General features: G+C 48.7%; 1 protein-coding gene across 5 annotated transcripts in view; it reads left to right on the forward strand.

The window, feature by feature from the left end:
- Window positions 1-19932, forward strand: part of BRPF3 (bromodomain and PHD finger containing 3) — a 34649-nt gene extending 14717 nt beyond the window's left edge. For 2 of the 5 annotated variants that reach the window (XM_087858167.1, XM_087858168.1), the window contains exons 8-14: window positions 1635-2141; window positions 4995-5088; window positions 8838-8935; window positions 12186-12283; window positions 14378-14434; window positions 16104-16258; window positions 17569-19932. In XM_087858167.1, the coding sequence (XP_087714293.1) occupies window positions 1635-2141; window positions 4995-5088; window positions 8838-8935; window positions 12186-12283; window positions 14378-14434; window positions 16104-16258; window positions 17569-17752 (1193 nt within the window). In that variant the 3' untranslated portion in view covers window positions 17753-19932. Of the gene's footprint in view, window positions 1-1634; window positions 2142-4994; window positions 5089-8837; window positions 8936-12185; window positions 12284-14377; window positions 14435-16103; window positions 16259-17568 lie in introns of those variants that run through there. The other 3 variants (XM_087858169.1, XR_015722640.1, XM_087858170.1) reach the window with 3 other exon arrangements.
- Window positions 19933-20731: the final 799 nt, after the last annotated feature.

Consider the following 20731-nt stretch of genomic DNA (forward strand, 5'->3'; position numbering starts at 1 on the left):
AGACCAAAATTCAGCAGAATTTTTTTTTTTTGGCTGTTGTATTGGAGTGTGCTTCTGGGAACCACTGACATGGATATTTAGTTGCTAGGTTGTGGACAGGTTTGGGGAGTTTAAGAGGCTGGGCCCAGCAGGTCTTTACTAACAGTAAAGAAGCATTATAGTATTTTGTACTTGATATGGCTGTATTGCACATACTAGTTAAATATTAGCTCACCTTAGACCATCGTGTAGATAGGCCCTTGGAGCAGATTAGGTTGTGGAATGGGAGGATAGAAAAGGAAGAAAGACCCTAAAGATGGTCTGGCTTCTTGAGCTCCCTCGTGGCTTTGACCCCAGCTGGCCAAGTCTACTCGCCCATCCCAAGCAGAAAGGCCAAATTGAAAAAGACATCCAGAGGTGATTCTCAGAGACCCAGCCTTAAAGCTGAGCTGCTTTGCATCCTTCCCCTTCATTGGGGACAGAATTGTATTCCTCATACAGATCCTTGGAGCTGAGCCTACAGCTTGGGGATGGTCTGTCATCCACACAGCCTAGAAGTGTTTGAAGGTATCACCAGAGGGTAAGGAGCCAAATTGCAAGGAATGGCCCATCTTATTTTAGGTTGACTGAGAATAAGGACATGGCTGGGAGGTCCCATTTGGCAGTCACTCTTCCTGACTCCCTATGTGGTAGTCAGCATGCCACTTATATGGCCTTATATGCCACGCCTAGGCTGTGGCAGCGCAATGTCCTGCCCAGTGACTGGCTGCAACAGCTTCTCCCAGAGGGTTTCAAAACAAAATTCCCAGGCCTACCTCCCAAAGAGTCAGATGAAGGAAGTCTGGGCTATGGCTTAGAAGTTTTAATTTTTAAAAGTTTCATGGTGGCAAGCGAACAGACATGTTTGGGGACCACTGACTTAACTTACTTGCTCTCATTTTTCCACATTTGTAAACTTACTCTCTCTGCTTGTCCTGCTTGCTTCACTTGGGTGATAGGAGACAAAATACATTGACAGAAGGGAAAACACTTGAGTCGAATGAGAATTGTGCACCTCTAATATGTAAGCTGAACTTGCTTGAGTATCAATGAAGCCAGGTGGCTTTCAGTTTTCTCAGGTGTGGAGTAATGGTTTGTGACACTCATTTCATCAGACTTACCTGGTAAAGCTTTATAAAAAAATACCCCATCATTAGAGATTTACTTTCAATTGGCACTGGAATTTTTTTTTTTTAAAGATTTTATTTATTTATTCGACAGAGATAGAGACAGCCAGCGAGAGAGGGAACGCAAGCAGGGGAAGTGGGAGAGGAAGAAGCAGGCTCATAGCGGAGGAGCCTGATAAGGGGCTCGATCCCGTAACGCCGGGATCACGCCCTGAGCCGAAGGCAGGAGCTTAACTGCTGTGCCACCCAGGCGCCCCTGGCACTGGAATTTTTAAGAAACTTCCTAGGTGATTCTAATACACATGGTATTAGATAAATGTAGACAAAACTTAATCCTACATTCTCTTTGCCTCGGACAGGAGACCTGGGATACGTGTCAGGATTTATAATAGCCCCTGCCTTTGGTTCTTGGTTATCAGTGTCAGTATTTGGCTTGTAGGGGCAGACTTTTTCTAAAATGTTCAATTAGGTTCTCTTTTTCTCTAACAGATGACTCCAAACTGCCTCCCCCACCAACCCTGGAGCCCACTGGGCCTGCACCTTCCCTGTCTGAGCAAGACTCCCCTCCGGATCCCCCTACTCTGAAACCCATTAATGATAGCAAACCTCCAAGCCGATTACTAAAGCCCAGAAAGGTGGAAGAAGATGAGCTCTTGGAAAAATCACCTCTGCAGATTGGGAGTGAGCCCTTGCAACGCCTGCTTAGTGACAATGGCATCAACAGAGTCTCTCTCATGGCCCCTGATGCCCCTGCTGGTGCCCCACTCAGTGGTGTGGGCCGCCGCACCTCGGTCCTTTTCAAGAAGGCCAAGAATGGGGTTAAGCTACAGAGGAGCCCAGACAGGGCCCTGGAGAATGGTGAGGACCACGGTGCAGTGGGCTCTCCTGCCTCTCCGGCGAGCATCGAGGATGATCGGCACTCCCGGAAACGGCCAAGGAGCAGGAGCTGTAGTGAGAGCGAAGGGGAGAGGTCCCCCCAGCAGGAGGAGGAGACAGGTGACCACGCCTGTGACTTCTCTACTTCTCATCTGCTTTTCTGCTTTGCCTTGCCGGCCAGCACCTACCCTAGTTGGCTGCCTCCCTAATGGTCCCTGTGGACACCAATAGAAGCATTGAGGGCTCCATAGCTTAACCCGTTGGGCACATGAGTAGTGGCCTGGAGGAAAAGGCTTTGAGAAAGTAATTCGAGAGGGCGAGATTGTGTCTGGGGCCCTCTTTGGCACTGAAGGGTTTGCAAAGCTATATATTATAAAGTGGTTTCTACCTTCTCTTTAGTTCATTCGTTCATCAGATAATTTTATCAGGCATTATTGTAGGCACTGGGGGGAAAAAATCCGTGAACAAAAGAAAAATCCCCCTTGTAGGGGAGAAAGACTAAAAGTAAATCAGTGGATTGTATCTTGTATTAGAATCTATGGGGAAAAATCTAGGAGGGAAGGGGAATAGGTGGTACTGGATGGTATTAGGGTGGCCAGGGGAGGCTTAAGGGGGGGACATTTGAGTAAAGATCTGAAGGAGTTGAAGGTGTGAGCTATTTGGGTATCTGGGGAAGAACACTTCAGAAAGATGGGCTAACAAGTGCACAGGCCCCGGAGGTGGAAACTCCTGCATGCCTGGGGAACAGTGAGGAAACAGTGTGGCTGCAGCAGAGTTAGCCAGGGTATGGGTGGAGACGAGGCTCCGGAGGTAGGTAACGGGGGCTTCAGCACTAAAGAGTCCTTACTACACGTCCAGCACAAGCTGGTCACGGGGGGTCATACAGTAAGTCAGACTGAGTGCCAGCTCTGAAAGGTCCACAATCCAGGAGGAGTCCAGATGGTGTCCTGAGGTGCAGAGATGTTAGAGTGCCAGACTGTCCGTGGTGATGTGTTAGCTGACAGCACTGCTGGAGGTGTTCAGGGACTGGGAGCTGGAGGAGTTGGGGAGGCTCCACCAGGAGGCAGGGCCTGAGCTGGTCCTGTGGGAAGAGGGCAGAATAGCAGGGAGCAGATGGAGCCAAGGGCTCAGGCCGTGTGTATGGAAACAAGAACAGAGTGCTGTGAGGGGCAGTTGGAGAGGGGCGTCTTGGAGCATCAGGAGCCAAGGCTAAGTGGGTGAGGTGGGTCTGGAGGTGCAGACAGTGTCGTTTAGTCCCAGTGGGTTGGGGGAGGGCAGCTTGCTTGGTGGGAGGGGTCTGCTCTTGGCTTTTGCTTTTCGTGTTGCTCTCTTGTCCTTTTATGTGGTGGCTTTGGGCTGTGTGGCCAGCACATGCTTTTTGTCTTCCCGCCTAACACTTGGTTTCTAGCAATACCTTCCCTTCCCCGTCTGGCCCAAGCCTCCCTGTATTAGGGCAGTAGATTGGTATATAGACTCGAGAGTCTGAGGCCTGGAGTTAGGCAGACTGGGGTTCACATCCCATCTCTGACCAGCTGTGGGTCAGGCTTGGGCAAATTAATTAACCTTTCAAGCTTGTTTCTTATTTCTAGTAGGAAGCTGGTGATACGTTCCTCGCGGGGCTCTAAGAATTGGAAATAGCCTGCATGAAGTCCTTGGCATGCAGCAGTCCGTGGTAGCAGTTACCACTGTCGTCTCCGCTCTGAGAGGAGCAGCCAGACAGCACTGAGAAGGCTGTGCACTAAACATGAAAAATCCCCCTGTTGGGAAATAGGTCTGGACGTCAGGCTCATGCAACCTGAGAGGGCCCACTGTTTGGGGAACCTGCTAGAATCTGTTCATCTCCCACCATCCCAGAGGCCTGGCACCCAGGAATATTTCTGTACGACCTTAGTGGAGTCTCACAAAAACAGGTGTTGATCTTTGGTGGCCGAGGCAGCTCTGACACAGCTGGCTTCGTGATTTAAACAGAAACCGTAATGTTAGAGGCAGAGCCAGGTTAGAGTCCAGATCTCTTGGCTCAGGCACCTTCTCTTATGGGTGTTCTGGCCAAGGTATCTGTGACTGAGAGCTCTTGAGCTCTTGGCTCAGCTAGCAGTTGTCGGACTCTGGATTGTGATTTGGAATCAGATAATAGGAGAGTTGAAGCCTCTGCAGCTCATGAGCGTCATGTCCCTGGGATGACCAGACAGCCTTCGTTTGCCTCCAAAGGGCCCCCTTCTGTAAACAGACCTTCTCTCATTCATACTTAATAGTGTCCTCAATAAGCAAGAAGGTATTATCTTCAGAAACGGAGAAGCAGAGGTTAAAAAGGAAAAGGGGCCCGTATTTCAGAGCCCAGTCTAGAACCCAGGGAATTCTGACTCCCCATATCAGCAAGGTCAGGTCTGCTTTAGATCTGCTGAAGTCCCCCATCCTCAGCTCTGACTGGCTCTGCTAGATATCTTGGGGTGGGACTGACACAGCCATTACCCTGCCCCAACCTCCCCTGACACCATCCCCAAAGAATGAAGCTTAGCTTTGCCAGCTGTGTGATAGATAGGGTGTGTGAGTGTTTATCTGAAGAGGCAAGGCGGGTGGGCTCCCCAAGAGGCAGAGGAGACTCCCTGATAATTGAGGCTTGAAATTAGAAGCAGATCCAGGGACTTAGGAGCCAGCTGGAGGAGGGAAGTCTTGGTATTTCCTTTTGTAGCCAAATGACAATAACTGGTGTGAGCTGTGTGCTGTGTTTTCCTTAAAGTTAAACCAGAGGGATGGGAAGGAAAATGCAGTGTCTGCTCATTGCCCTCGTCAGCATTTCCCCAAGTCTTCACCAGGTTCTTTCTGCCACCCAAGACCCATTTCCCATGTGGGAAGGAACAGCCACCCTTTCCACCCCTCCTCACTAAGCCCTCCCCAGTCAGCTGCCTCACATGACAGCTTGGGTCAGGGGAAGGGGGTTTCTGTACTGAGGCTTACTCTGTGTGTCCTTGGCAGGCGTGACCAACGGCTTTGGGAAACACACCGAAAGCGGGTCTGACTCCGAGTGTAGTTTGGGTCTCAGTGGTGGACTGGCATTTGAAGCTTGCAGGTAAGAACCGTTGTTCCCAAAGCTTTGTTGGCAGCTCTGCCACCTCCCCCTTTATTCTCTGTTCAGCTACAGATGGAACCTCCTCCTGCTTATCTTAAGTTTTTTCTTCCCCCACCCCTGCTATTTCCTGAGGCCTGTGGTCTGTAATGCTGGTAGCTCCTAGGAAACAGGGTGACCCTTGCCTCTCAGGCCTGATCTGACTGGAAGGGGAGGAGTGGCGCTGATGCTTTACAGGGTTTGTAGAGCTGAATTTGGCTCCAGAGGGCAGGGACAGCCAAATCTCTATTGCCCAGCAAAGTTAACATTGGAGCCATCCCCCACCTTCCCTGCTGGGCCACTCTGATAACCCAGTTACAGACATGGTTTTGCCCTTTGCCTTTTGGGGCATCATAGCAAAGGTGTCTTTAAGAGGTGTGGTGTGCAAATAAGAAATGAGCAGATAGGAAGTTTGGAATAGCCATTTATTTAGTCAAAGGCCCTAGCTCTTCTGCTGTCCTTGAGTGGGGAAAGGATGGGTTTCTTTTTCCATTCTTTTCCCCGAAGGGAGGATTTCTGAGACCAGAGCGTTAAAGTTTCTTCCAAGTCCCAAGAGTTTATTGAATCCGTGCTGTGTGCTATGGGTGCTCTGCAAGACGCCACAGAGTGTCGGATTCTTGAAAATGGGGGACTTTCAGTGCCACAGAGGAGAAACAAGTTGTCCTGAAAGCTGCCTCAGGGTCCTCCAACATGACTCCTGAATGGATCCTGGGTTCAGAGTAGGGGAGGAAAGGTCCCAGGGCAGCACCAAAAGACTCTGTGTTTTCAAGGCAGGTTGAGTGTGTGTTTTGTTAGGTATTCACTCTGTCCTGGCTACTGGGCTCCTGGGGGAGGGGGGCAGCTACGGGAGGACCCCTGCTGTGGTATGTGGTCCCTTGGAGATTTTCCTCCACCAAGCCTCAGAATCACCCTAGCTTTCTTTCTCCATGGCCTCTAGAGATAGAGGGGCAGTGGACAGAAAAAAAACACAGTTACTAGGCATAGAGGAAGCAGAGCTTTCAGAATCTTACAAGATTCTTTCACCCTGGTCCTGGGTTGGAATTCTTAACTCCCTTCAAAGATAATAATGCCTGGAAACCCATTTCATTGGGGCTGGGGTAGGAGTGGGATTATCAAACTATCCCCTCCTAGCCCTTGACTAAAGGTGGAAGGTGTGTTGGGCCCTTCACTCCATGAAGGGCACTTGTCCCAGCCATGAACTACAGGAAGGAAGCCAGGCCAGCCTCTGGTTAGCCTGCTGGTTGGGCCAGGTGTTTGCCTTTGTGCAGAACTCCAGTCCATGCCACCGATTTCTCTAGAGCCCTCTTCAGTGTGGGAATAGTGCCCTTGGAAGCATTTCCTCTTTAACTCAGTGGATCTCGATGGAATTTCAGGGTTTAAAACAGGAGGTTTGGGACTCCAGCTGCAGGATTTTTTTTTTTTCTTTTTCTTTCCTTCCTTTTCCCCCCCTACACTGTAGTGGTAAGTATGTAAAGGAAGATTTTACTTACTAATTATTTTTAAAGATTTATTTATTGGAGAGAGAGAGAGTGCATGCATGGGGGGTGGGGAGGGGCAGAGGGAGAGAGAGAAACTTTAGCAGACTCTGTGCTGAGCGTGGAGCCCGATGTGGGACTTGATCTCGGGACCCTGAGATCATGACGTGAGCAGAAACCAAGAGTTAGCCACTCAACCGACTGAGCCCCCAGGCGCTTTGGGAAACACACCGAAAGTGGGTCTGACTCCGAGTGTAGTTTGGGTCTCAGTGGTGGACTGGCATTACTCTTTATACTGGAATCATATAATCCCAGAATTAGAAAGAACCTTGAAAGAACCTGTGTTCACTAATTCTATCCCCCTGCCCACCTATCCCGGGTTTATCTTTCCTGATGATTTTCTGAGCAGACTGGGGCTGCGCCCTCTTTCCGTGGGTCACTTACTCAAATATTAATAATTGAGCACCTATTTCAAGCCAGGCTTTGTTCTAAGTACTGCTAAGGCGTGTTCTCATGGAGCTTATCTTCTAGAAGGGATAAATGAATGTTAAAGTAGTAAACAAAATAATTATAGTTTGGGTTGGCTGCTTAGATCTGCATAACTTGGGAAGAGGGCTGAAGTGCAGGCCATGTTGAGTCACTTGTGCTCTTTCTATGAAACAGGAGTACACGGACCTAGTTATGCTGTTGCGTCTTATTTTATTGAGCTCCTCCTTCTCAGAGCTCATCATTTGATAGTACAGCATTAGTAGTTGATAATATTTTAAGTGAGACATTAAAACTTACTGCCCTTCATGTAATAATATTTGTTATGTAAGTACCATCTGCCATTTGTTGAGTACTGGGTATGTGCTCTACTGGGTGCTTTCTGTGTACTAAATCCTCACAGCAGCATATGGGGACACCGGTCTCAGAGAGGGTAGGTAACTTGCTCAAGGTCACAAAACTCATGAGTAGAAGAGCCAGGTTCTGAACCCAGGTAGTCTGGCTCCAGAGTTTCTCTCTTAACCACTTTGTTGTGTCCTCTTTTGTTGTATTTGAAGATGTCTCCCCAGATCCATTATAGGAACTTTGAGAGACCTCAGAGTCTCTAAGCCCAGTGACAGATTTTTATAGGGTGAGTGGGAACTGAATCCGAAATGTAAACCGGGTGTTAATTTTTTTTTTTTCCCCCAAACAGGTCCTAATTTTGACTAGCAGGAAAAAAGCTACCAACCTGCCAGTTACTGAAGGATTAGGATTCATTGGGTTCTGGTTGTGCAGGGTTTTCTGAGTAAGATTATAATAAAGTCAGCTATGATTCAGTAAAACAGGAGTATCCTACTCTCCAGCCAGTCCTAACGCCAGCCTCCTTTTATCCCACCAGGGTTGTCTTAAGCATTTCTACTCTTCTGCAGATTGTTGCCCCATCTTTTAAGCCTTTCTTTTTCATTGAAAAAAGCAGTGATATTTTCCAAAGTTTGGATGGGAGAAAGCTTTAGCCACATCATTCTTGCCCAGGGGCTTGGAACTATCATGAGAACTATTTAAAAATACAGATAATTGGGTGGGTTCCGGTTATACCATTCTCCGGTTCTGGTATTATCATTCTCATTTTTGCTTTATTACCTTCTAGTCTTTGTCTAATATATACATATATTTTACCTCTTTGCAGTAACCATATGGAAAAAATTGGTCTGCTTGTTTGTTTAAAAAAAATCCCTCTCTGTCTAAGAAAAACTTCACACACAAAGTGGAAGTGAGAAGTGGATTTTTTTTTTCAATTAAAAAATGTCTTTTCTAATTAAGGAAGTAAAACATGTCCTTTATAGAAAATTTGGGAAAGAGGCACATTTTTGTACCTCAAAAATAAATTGGTTTCTAAAAAAGCAGTGTAAAAGAATTCTGGACAGATGTGAGACTGGCTTGTGATGGCTGGGCTGCTTAGACCCTGGAAGGATTGACAGGTGCCTGGAGTGACCTTTCCTCTGGAGGAAGGCCAAAGTCCCTGGGCAGGGAAGCCGGCATCTCTTTCCAGAGTCCTTCCACATGGATGAAGTGGTCCCTCAAAGCCTCATGGGAACTTTGTGGTCAGAAGCGTATCGTGGGTTAGTGCAAATTGTTAGGGGAAGGTGAGAAACCATTCTCATGGAAGGGTTTTTGCAGCTCCACTCCTGTCAGAGATAGGAAAGCAGCAGCGGGTGTGTTGGTCCTTAAAATTGCTCATTTCGCCCCCTCTGCCTCTTGCTCCATATGCAGTGGTCTGACGCCCCCCAAACGCAGCCGTGGGAAGCCAGCCCTATCTCGTGTCCCCTTCCTGGAAGGTGTAAATGGAGATTCTGACTACAGCAGCTCAGGTGAGGAGTGGTGTACAGGTGGACCTGGGGGGGCGCAGGCCTTCCAAAGTACCAGCTCACAGAGCTGCAGCCAAACCCGTAGCTCCTACAAAGTCTCGGGCGCTGGGCATGGAGATGGCACCCCTCCCAGGTCATTCATACTCTTTTTTTTTTTTTTAAGTTCATCTTAAATTTGAATAGTAATATATGCCCATGATAACAAAAATCAAAAAGGGTGCATAATGAAAAGCCAGGAGTACCCTCCTTAGAACAACCACTGTTAGCAGTTTCTTTTGTGTCTCTAGATGAAATTTATACGTATATAAGCCAGAGCTTGTGCACATGTTTAAGAGAGTGAGTAGAAAGGCTAATATACACGTGTTCTTTTAAACCATGCTTTTTTTCAATTAGTAATATATCTTGGAGATCCTTCTGTGCTTTTTATTGGCTGCCTGATGTCCCATTATCTAGGAGTGCCAGCCCTCCACAGATGGACATTTAGATTGTTTTCACTTCTTTGTTCTACTCAGTGTTGCAGCGAGCACCCTTGTACATAGATCATTTTGTATCACTGGGGAGCATACCCATCTTGAGAGAAGTGTGTATTTGTAGTTTCCAGACCCACTGCCAGTCTGCCCTCACTGGAGTGAGGATAGCCTGGATCACTGAATCTCACACATTGCCCTGTGATTGCATGGGATCCAGTGCTTTCAGCCCTGTCCCCATGAGACATTCTACTCAGGCTGGTTCAGACAGTGAAATACATGGGTCTTGTCTCTTTGGACCAAGGGATTCAAGAACAGGATAAGGCAGGGCCAAAGGAGAGGGCTGGTTGGTGCTCAGTGGAGTGGGTACAGGGCGGGCTCTTCTCCAGGTGCACCTCTGTGCAGCCCTCCTGTGGGGGTGGGGGTGGGGGTGCGCTCTGGATGCCCTGTCTTTGAAGCTTCTTCCTAACACACAGGCGTCAGGGCTTCTCTTCTTTCCCTCTCCCAACCACCTTACTTTCCCTTAGCATCAGTTTCTTTCTCACATGTGTGTTGAGGAATGCATGCCCGCGTGTTTCACTGATGTCTGACTGTCCGCGCCCAGAGAGCAGGGCTCGTATCCGAGGAGTTGGAACAGCATCTGGCGCAAACTGGCAGCAGATTGGCACCTACACTGTGATTCTGGTAGCGACATTTTGTTCTTATTTTTAAAAGCACAGACTTATAAAATGATGCCAAAGGAAATTTAAAACTTTTGACCCACTCCTGTCCCGTCGTCACCTTAACACAGTTGTCTTCGTGTCTCTGTGTGGCCTTCTGTTTATTTCAGGCACATTTTTAACAAAATGTTAATCCAGAACATTTCGTTTTCTGCATTTTTCAACATTCTCTCATACTTTTTTCATGTTGACACGATCTTTATCTCATATTATTGGAACAGTGTATCTTCCAATCAGTGCATTATAATTTACTTAACTCTCTCATTGTTAGACATTTGGTTATTTCCAACTTTTAACATTATACATAATGTAGTAAATATGTATTTTTGTTCAAAATCCTTTTATTCGTTTTTAAAGTTCTTTTTCTTTGAATAAATTCCCATGGAAGGAATGTACTGAAGCAGATGATTCATACATTTTTTTTAATGGCTCTTGAGACATACCGCCAAATTATATATTTTTTTAAAGTTTTATTTATTTTTAGAGAGAGTGAGAGGGAGAGAGAAAGCACAGACATGCAGGGAGGGGGAGGGGGAGAGGCAGAAGGGAAGGGAGAGAATCTCAAGCAGACTCCCTGCTCGGCAAGGAGCCTGACTTGGGGCTCAATCTCTCAGCCCTGAGATCATGACCAGAGCAGAAATCAAGAGTCAGATGCTTAACCAACTGAGCCACCCACATTCCCCCCACCAAATTGTATTCTTAAGGATTAGACTGGTCTGCAGTTTCTTCAACAGTGCGTGATTGCACCAGTTTCCCCACAGCCTTCCTCTTTAGTATTGGATTTTATCTTTTTGTTGTTATTGCTATTGACCCAATGCATAAAAAACAATACCTCAGGGCACCTGAGTGATTTAGTCAGTTAAGCGGCTGCCTTCTGCCCAGGTCATAATCCCGGGGTCCTGGGATCGAGCCCTGTGTCCAGCTCCCTATTTAGTGGGGAGTGTCTGCTTCTCCTTTTCTCTCTGCATATCCCCCCTTTCCCACTTATGCGCTCTCTTTCCCTCCCTCACTCTCTCAATAAATAAATAAATAAAATCTTTAAAAAAGAAGTAATACCTCATTATTAGTAGTACATTTTTTTAAAAATTATAAATGAGGGTGGTAATATTTCCTTAGGAACATAATTTCCACTCTTCAGGGTTTGGGCCTTTTTCCTTGGTTGAGCTTGGTCACCTTGAGTTCTGTTTGTAGCCGTGGGGAGGGGAGGGAGGCTCCTCTCTGTTCAGGAGCGTCTGTGAAGTCTGTCCATGTGTGCTGCCGCATCGCATGCAGAACAGAGTAGGCTGGAGAGATGCGGTGCCTGCCCCAGGCAGGACACCCAGGTCAGGTTCTGAGAAATCATGCCCATGAAGGACCTGCAGACCTGCTTGGCTCTGCTGAGCGCCTTGTATCCAGGTGACCTGAATGGCCAGGCGTGGCCCTGTCAGGAAAGAACTCATTTAGCAAGTGGTTTTACTGGGATGTCTGTCCCAGCCACCTTTTTCCATGAAGCCTCTATCATGAGGCCCACCATGCAGGGAGGCCCAGAGAGCAGTTTGTGGCTTTGTCAAGCTGGGTTGTTACTTTTCTTCCTGCGGTCCTGGTGATGAAGCAGTCATATTTTTCCAAGGAATACCATCTTAGGGTTCTAGTCCAGAGGTCAGCAAACTAACATATTGCCTGTTTTTGTAGGGCCTGCAGGCTAAGAATGGTTTTTACATTTTTAAATGATTGAAAAGAAAATCAAAAGAAGAATGATATTTTGTAACACATGAAAATTACATGAAATTCAAATTTCAGTGTCTAAAAATAAAATTTTATGAGGACACAGCCATACTCATTCCTTTGCAGAATATCTATGGCTGTTTTTATGCTGCAACAGTAGAGTTGAGTAGTTGCAGCAAAACAAGTTTGCCGACCCCTGGTCTAGTCTAAGAGCTAAAGAAAGGGCAGGGAAGAGGAAGGGTGGAGGGAATGTGGCTGACTCATTCCTGGGTTGCCCTAGTCAAATGGAGGCCACAGGCAGGCCTCCTGGGCACCATTCCAAGTCCCCTTTGGGTGCTGTCTCCTCCCCTCCCCCACCCCCAGGCAGAAGCCTCCTGATGCCCTTTGAAGACCGCGGAGACCTGGAGCCCCTGGAGCTGGTGTGGGCCAAGTGCCGAGGCTATCCCTCCTACCCTGCCTTGGTGAGTCTGCCCCAGACACCACCCTCCTCCCTCCCCTGGGCTGCTCGGGAGGGCTGATCTGATTGGATCAAGCCAGCAGAGCGTGGTGGGAGTCAGGGTGCCTTTAGCTGCAGAAGAGAGGGAGGTTTTACCCCAGCCTGGGTGGGTCAAACTATCAAGGTCCCCCAGCTTGGAGCACTCAAAATAGGGTAAAAGTGTGAAGACAGAGACTAGGGCTTATGAGGATTTAATAGCATTTATTTATTTGCTTATGCATAAAAGTAATATATGCTCATTGTAGAGAATTTATTAAACATTTGTCATGCTAAATTCTTGAAATACTGAGGAAGATATGGCTTTTCCTCATTTCGTGAGGAAGAAAATTGAGGATCTATCTATTGCCTGTGGTCATCTAGCTATTAAATGGCAGGGTTGGAATCTGAGCCCAAGGCTCAATGTGTGTGTTGTCAAAGCCTGTGTTCTGAGCCACTAAGTTCAAAATCACCCATAGTCTCATCTGTTCAGAGGTTACCTCTTGGTATATATCCACTCAGCTTTTTTTTTGTAATGCATAAATATGAGACCATACTCTGTTTAACTTCCCTTTCACTTAATGGTGTACCATGAACACGCGTGTCTTGTGCCATTAAACGTTCTTTGTCAGCATCACTTTAATGACTGCACTGTTCTCAGCTGTGTGCATGCACCTTATTTAACCATTCCCTAGTTGGTCATTTAGGTTGTTTTGAGTTTTTCACTATGACAAATAGCTGACAGTAAACATCACTATAGTTTTACTCTGTGCGATCATGATTATTTCTATACAGTGAATTCTTAGGGTTGCCTTCTTGGGGCAAGGTCTGCAAAATTCTGATACAGATTGCCAAGCTGCTCTTTAGAAAGTTAGTTCCAGTGTCTACTCCTACCAGTAGTAGCTAAAATACCTCATTTTTGCCATAGTAGCAGTAGCTAAAAATTCCATTTTTACCACCTTGATTGTTATTTCCTGGCACTCTCTCTGTGTCGGGGAGGTAATGTCCATCTGGCACGGGAAGATAGTGATTCTAAACCTTTGGGGCATCCCAGAATCGCGGGGGAATTTTTTAAACAATACAGATACTGAGGCCCCATCTCGGAACAACCCAGTGAGAACAAGGCCAGACTAAGCAATGAATATTTTTAAAATTTTTAATTTAATTTAATTTTATTTTATTAGAGAGTGAGCAAGCACGGGAGGGGTTGGGGCAGAGGGAGAGGGAGAGAGAGAGAGAATCTTAGGCAGGTTCCACAATGAGTGTGGAGCCTGACGCGGGGCTTGATCTCACGACCCCAAGATCATGACCTGAGCTGAAATCAAGAGTCAGATGCTTAACTGACTGAGCCACCCAGGCACCCCTAGCTATGGATGTTTTTTAGAAAGCTTCCCAGATGATCTGTAGCCAGGGTTGTGAACAACCCTGCCAACTGCTTGCATGTATCCAAGAGTTCTGGGCTTCTCACAGCTCTTTCAGGTCTAATGGCAGCTTCTTAAGGTCAAGAGGGCAGGCACGCTGACCCTTTTGGACTGGAGGAAGCTACAGCTCTAAGAGGTCATACAACTTGCTGGGGCCATATTGGAGCGCCTTTTGGCTACCTCACTCCCCCTTTAGCAGTGGCAGGTGGGGGGGGTCCACGCTGTGACCAGCTGCTGAGGACATTGGGCCTGGGGTCTGCCTTCACACGGCTCTGTGTCCTGTTGTCACTGAGACCCCCAGTGTAGTTGTTGAGGAAGTGCTTAAAGCTGTACAGGTTTGGTGTTTTTTTAAGTCTCACAGTGCAAAAACAAACAACAACAACAACAAAAGTCTAAAATTAGTCTTGTTTCCTTTTTAATTATCTTCTTAATCATACATTTTCTTTCATGATTAAATAAATTCAGCCACCACCTGAGAAAACCCACCACCTGAACACAGCCTATGTTTTTATTTTGGCTTATGCTCTCCCAGTTGTTCTCCTGTGCATACTTAAATATGTACTTTGTCCACAATGAATATACAGTTTCTAAATTTTTTCTTTTTTGGCTCTTGTTTTTAAAAAAAGGTTTTTTTTCTGTAAAATAATGCATCTGTATTATAGACGTTTTGGAAAAATGGAGAAAAGCAGCAGGAACCCTACCATTCTAGCATGTCAACTGTAAGCATTTTACATCGTTCCTTGTATTTATTTATGTAGTACAGCTATAGTAGTGTATATACACATTTATTAGATAATGTGTTAAGTGTGTCACAAGCCTTGTTGTTTTACATCTGCCTAACATTTGAGCGAATGGTCCATTATTTGTTATTTTGGGACATATTTTCCTGTATCTTCTTTAAAAGGGGAGGAGACTTCTCCTCGAGGGGCAACTTACCCACCTTGCTTCTGCCCTTGGGGGACATTTTTCACCATCTGCCCCCCGTTCCAAGGCAGGAACCAGCATGGCTTAGTGAAGAGTGGCCCCGCTATCTCGTTCAATTGAGGAAGCTCAAGGGGGGGCTTGTGTGGTGGTTCTCATTAGGACCCTTAGCTAGCTTCAGTCCCGGGGGGACAGACAGGCTGGGAGATAAAGAGTTTTGACCAAACTACACAGCTGGGGGCAGGGTGGGGGTGGTTCTTCCTTAGAGCAAACTCTGAACCAGAACACCTGCTTCCAGCTGCTTATCTTGAGAGGGAAGTAGGGAAGCTGGCAGACACCCAAAGGTAAACAACCAGAGCAGTTTATTATGAGAACAGGCCCCCTGGGACTCGGGATAGAAGTTAAGATTGTTCCATCTCTGGAGAAAGCTGCTTCCTCACTATGTTTCCAAGCCCCTCTGGCCTCAGCATACAGAGGCGATCAACCCACTACTTTGGAAACGGCTGTGTAGGGCAGCAGGCAGCAGAAAAGCCACCGTGGCCACAGCCAGCCATGTCCTGCACTTGGTGCTCTCCTCTGTCAGCTGATAGCTGTCAGCAGACTTCTTGGCATCAGCAAGAAGATGAAATAAGATGATGATATGTGAATAAGCAGGAGCTTTGTCAGTGCTTCCTAGAGCTAGAGATCACGGTTGTCGATGCCACCGGGCATTTTGCGGAGCCCCTGCCCTGTGGAGCTTGCAGCCTCGAGCATTAATTCCTCTGATGGCCCTTCTTTCCAGCCACGTCATTCTCCCTGCCCCAGCAACCCTCCAAGTTCAGTCTTAACAGCTTCTTTCTGATCTCACATGGAGGTGCCCACAAATGTACCTAGTCCACACAGCAGGAAGGTTATAGCCAGACAGGAAAGTAGTGGGTAACCAGGGGCTCTGGTAGTAGAACCAAAGGGATGGGCCCTGCTGCTGGTGCATAACCTCCTTCATAGCCATGGTGTCTAGGAAGGCCCCAGAGCCTTTGAAGTGAACTGCAAAGGTTTTAAAGGGAAATTGACAAGGGAAAAAATGGCCTCCACTCCCTTCCCCTAAGGGACGTTTTGAAGAATGAATTTGCCGATCTGGCCTGGACATCACAGATACCCCTCAATCTGACACCCCCCCATACTGGATTCACATTGCTTCTGTTTCAGCTCTGGGCCCCAAAGGTTCATGGAGCAAGCTCCCTCATCGGAAGAACCGATTGGGCAGGGCTTGGAGGATTAGGCCAACAAACTGGGAAAGGAGAGCCAAGACTTCCATTTTGGGGTCCAGTGGGGTCATAGAAGAGGTCAGCCCCCTTCATCACTTGGTTGTGGGCCTGGCTCAGGCCCTGCATAGCTTGGTGGGGGGCGGTTCTGCAGGGAGTCTGGTGCAGTGTGCTCTGCTCACCCCCTCCACCCGCAGCTGAGTGCCTTCTCCTTTCCTGCCTCCAGATCATCGATCCCAAGATGCCCCGGGAGGGCCTCCTGCACAATGGTGTCCCCATCCCTGTCCCCCCACTGGATGTGCTGAAGCTGGGAGAGCAGAAACAGGCCGAGGCTGGAGAGAAGCTCTTCCTTGTCCTCTTCTTTGACAACAAGCGCACCTGGTGAGTGGGTGCTACGGCCAGGAGGTTGCACCAGGGTGTGGGCTGAGGGGCCCGTCTGGGAGGCTTTGCACACACTGCCATGCTGGGGAGGTCCGCAGAGGGGCTGTGGACTCCGTGACCCTGCCTGCACCCAGGTCAGGTGAGACATTACCAGCAGCTGGCCTGCCCCTGACACGTTAATAGTAACTGAGGAGTGTCTCAGATCAGATTCCCTGGGAAACACCCTGAGATGGAGATTGCTGTCAGGAGGCTTGCTGGGGAGAGTTGTGGCGATGAGGGATGCAGGCCTGGGCAGAGGGACGTGTTGAACTGCGTCACACTTGCTGCAGAGGCCTCCACTGATCCTCAGGGGCACTCTGGAGCTGGGGGGCTTGTTAGCGATGTCAGGAATTGGGGTTGTGCCTTTGTACCCTCGTGTCAACTAGTCGTTGAATGCTGGCTGCCCCCAGATGGGGGTGGGGGGTCTCCTTGGGCCAGGTAGTTCCCTTGGTGGAGGGTGATTCCTGGACAGGACTCAGCTGAGAGCCTCCCTGTGGCTGTGGGCATGCGTGTCTTAGTCCTCGGGTGGGGGGATGTGGAGGTGGGGTGGTTTTGGGCAGTGCGGGGTCCGTGGCAAAGGGCTTGCTTGCTTGCCCTTCACGGCTTCTCTTAGCAGCAGGGGAGTTCTTTCACCTCTGCTTCTGTAGAATGAGGGGGTGTAGGACTAGCTAGTCCAAATAATAATAGCTATCATTTAGTGTTTACTCCATGCCCTCATGCAAATTGATTTACATACATAATCTCATTTAATCCTCATTAAACCTTCATCAATCCCCTCCCAATCCATTTTGCAGCGGAGGAAGCTGAGGCTCGGAAAGCCAAGAACCCATAGCCAGAAGTGGGATACAAACCGAGATCTGGCTCCAAAGGCTAGCTTTCAGCCATATGTTAGATTCACCTGGGGATTTGAAAAAACACACAGACATACCAGGTGTGGGCACCACCAAGGAAATATTGATTCCTGGTATCAGTCCCAGTTCCTAGCCATAGCTCCCTGATGCCCCAAGGCAGGGTGAGGGCTAACCCTAACATGGGCCTCTCTTGGCTCCCAGGGCCTGACAGCCCTCTAAGCAGAGTGAGTGCTGTGGGGCTCAGGGAAGGGCCTGGCTGCAAAATAGGTCCCTTGGTGGTCTCCTGCCTGGGGTGTCCCAGTCTGTCTCCTCCTGCTCTGTCCGCTCCCCCGGCTTTGCTTGTCCTGGGCAAGTGGGCCCAAGGGAGCCCCCTCATGCGACCCACCACAGCCTGGGCCTCTTACTGTGCTTGTATTTTAGGCAGTGGCTTCCAAGGGACAAAGTGCTGCCCCTGGGTGTGGAAGACACGGTGGACAAGCTCAAGATGCTAGAAGGCCGCAAGACCAGCATCCGAAAGTCGGTGCAGGTGGCTTATGACCGTGCAATGATTCACTTGAGCCGGGTCCGGGGGCCCCACTCCTTCGTCACCTCCAGCTACCTGTAAGGGCAGGGCCTGGCCTGCGTCTGCCTGCCCTGCCTCTGTCCCATGCGGCACAGAGGCCTCTTCCTGCCCCAGCCAGTCGTATGGCCGGAAGCTTCCCCTTCCATGGCAGGCCAGGGACTGGGCTGTGTCGTCCCCACGGGCAAGGCCCCAGTTTTGACCAACTGTGTGGTTCCCCTAGTGGGCCTGCTGTGTGCCAAAAACTCCCACCTGAGCTCGCTCGGGGGCTAGTCCACTGAAGAACCAGTTAGAAGTAGAATTAGCTGTGAGGCTTAGGCCTGGCCAAGAAGATGGACCTGAGCCCAGAAGGCAAGAGGTCCTAGGCTCTTTCTCAGAGGTTTGTCTGGCCCCCACCTCCCCACTCCCAGCTAACTACACCTCAGGGCAAGCGAGGCTCTGACATTGACCCCAGAGGTGCTGTGGATACACGAGGGTCCCACAGGGAAGCTCACGGAGCTCACCCTCACTCCCCTCCATCACCCATTCTCATACCTCTTCCCTGTCCCATCTTCTGCACCAGTGCCGTCTCTCTTTTTCCCATGTTCCTTTCCTTTCCTTTTGTGCCAAATGGACAGAAACCATCACCAAACTGGTCTTTTTTTTATGTCTCATTCCCTTTGAGGCCAGCTGCTATGCTAGGTGGGTGCCTCCGCCTGGCTCCTTAGGGCCCAGGAGAGAGGACAGCCTACCACTCGGGTGACCCCTCCACCAGCACATCTCCCCTGCCCCCCCCCCCATTTGCTGCAGACACACAGCTAAGGCCAGGCTGTGAAAGCTTGCCCCCTTGAGTGGAGGCGGGGCCCCTCTTGCTCTCTCCCTGTGTGCCGAGTGGCGGGCTGAGGCTTGGCAGGCTTCTGTCAGACCAGGCTGGTTGTCCATCCGTCCGCTTGGACGTCGAGGGCTGTGGGGTGCAGGTGTGCTCTTCAGCTGGGTCTGCTGCTCACCCCTCCTGTCCTGTCTGTGGGCCTCACTCTCCGCCGCCCCGGCTGGTGGTGCCCGCAGTCCAGCAGCTCCCTGCCTGCGCTCTGCCCTGCCCAGCCTCTGCTGCTCCCGCTCCCGAACTCCAGGGGACACCACACTTTTGTTTCACACCCTCTGTCCCCTTCCCTCTCCTCCTTTCAACCCCCCTCCCCACCTTCACCTTCTCAGAAACGGAAGGAAAAGAAAAAACTGTGAAATGGGGAATGCTGACTGACAAACCAACACAACTTTCAGAGGCTTCGATGTCTGTTCTCTGGATGATTCTTTTCACCTCTTAAGCACCAAAGTCGCAGGGCCGGGTCGCAGGCCACTGATCGCCATGTTGATTTTTAACCTGACGTTCTTTTTAATTGTTTTAAATTTTTCATAGGGGAGTTTTGGACAAAACAAAGTCACTGGGGAGATCACTGCCATTTTTACACACTCGACTTTTTAAAAATACAACCAACCAACCAACCAACCACCGCAACTTCTTATACATTTGGGACACGAGCCAGAGTTTAAAAGGGAACCAACAAAACTCTCTATAACATAAAGGAAGGGGTTTTGGATTTTGTACAATAATAAAAATACAATACAGCATATGGCTAGGGAAGGACATGGTGTATATAATTGTAAAATACTGTTCTAAATTATTCAGGCCTATAGTTTCCATTACTGGAGTCCTCCATTGTGTGGCTGAGTATTTTAAATGCACACAGTGTGGTTTATTTAAAGGAGCCAATGCGTCCCCCTCTCCCCAGGTAGTCGGTCAGCTGTGGACTCTGTGACCTTTGTCTCAACCTGTGTTGTAAGATCTCGGGGCTTTCTCTCTCTCTCTCTCTCTCTGTGTCTATCTCTTTCTTCCCCCCAGCACCTTCTCTTTCTTAGTCTCTTTTTTTCCCCAATCTCCTTGACTCTTTCAGTCTCTGACTCTCATTTTTAAAACTGCTCTTTTAGAATGGGAAGCGGCTCAGACCCTGCTGTGGCGTGGGGCCTGTGTCTCAGTCGCGTCTGCTGTGAAGCACACAATGCTCTATTTATTGTAGAAAGTGACTTTATTTGCTTTCTAGAATTGTTTATAACAGATGGTATAAGAGAGGTAATAAACAGAGAAAAATCTATGCTTGTAAAGAATACAAAAGTTAATTTTACCTACTATAATATGACTGTCTGAAACTTATTTTCTCTCTGAGAAATAAATGTTCTAATGGGCAGCAATCGCTGTGCTGTGTTTGGTGTCATCAGTGGGGGCCCGCCCTCTCTTCCTAATTCCTGTAGCCCACCCCCTCCTCAAAAGGCAGGAACCATTAAGAATGGGGTTGTCTAGCTATTGCAGGCTCCCAGCTGGAAAGGGCTCTGTCTGTCTGACCTCTTGGACCCCTGGCAGGGGTGTGAAGATGGGCTCCGACATTGTTTCCCTCCCAGACAGCCCTCGCCTCTCGGTTCTGTAGAAGGTCCAGCCTGCCTGCCCATAGCTCAGCCTTCCAGTGGCCATGTTCCTTTGGGAGCATCTGTTCCTCATGCAGCGGGAGAAGTAGCCCCGTGTCTCTGGCACCTGTTTACCAGGCTTGCCAAATCTGAGACTAGAGGATGCTCACGTCTCCTCTGTCATTGTTGCCATCCCCATTCTATAGATAGCTGGGACACACAGGCCTAACAGAGGCCTAGCTCATTTTAGAGCTGGAAGGGATCCAAGCGCCTACCTGGTCTTCTTTTTGCAGATGACCAAACAGATCAGCCAGATTAAAAGACTTGTCCAAGGACAGCCAGCCAAGTAATGGTGACAGAATCCTAGGAGAAGGATCTGGCCAAGGGTTTCCTGGTGGGCTCCACAGCATCTCAAGGCTGCACTGACCTTTTCTGTTCCAGACCCCCTCTCTCACTGGCTATGGCTGCAGCATTTCTGGAAAGGGACATCTTGAAGACCAGAGGGAGAGTTCCCAGGGACAAACGGCTCTGTTGCTGGGCCTGGGACAGCTTTCCGCCATCCCCTCCCCTGTCCTGTCTCTGCTCCTATCC

This window comes from Ursus americanus, chromosome 32 (genome assembly GCF_024610735.1).
Source record: "Ursus americanus isolate L20-20 chromosome 32, mUrsAme1.1.p, whole genome shotgun sequence".
NCBI lineage: Eukaryota > Metazoa > Chordata > Mammalia > Carnivora > Ursidae > Ursus > Ursus americanus.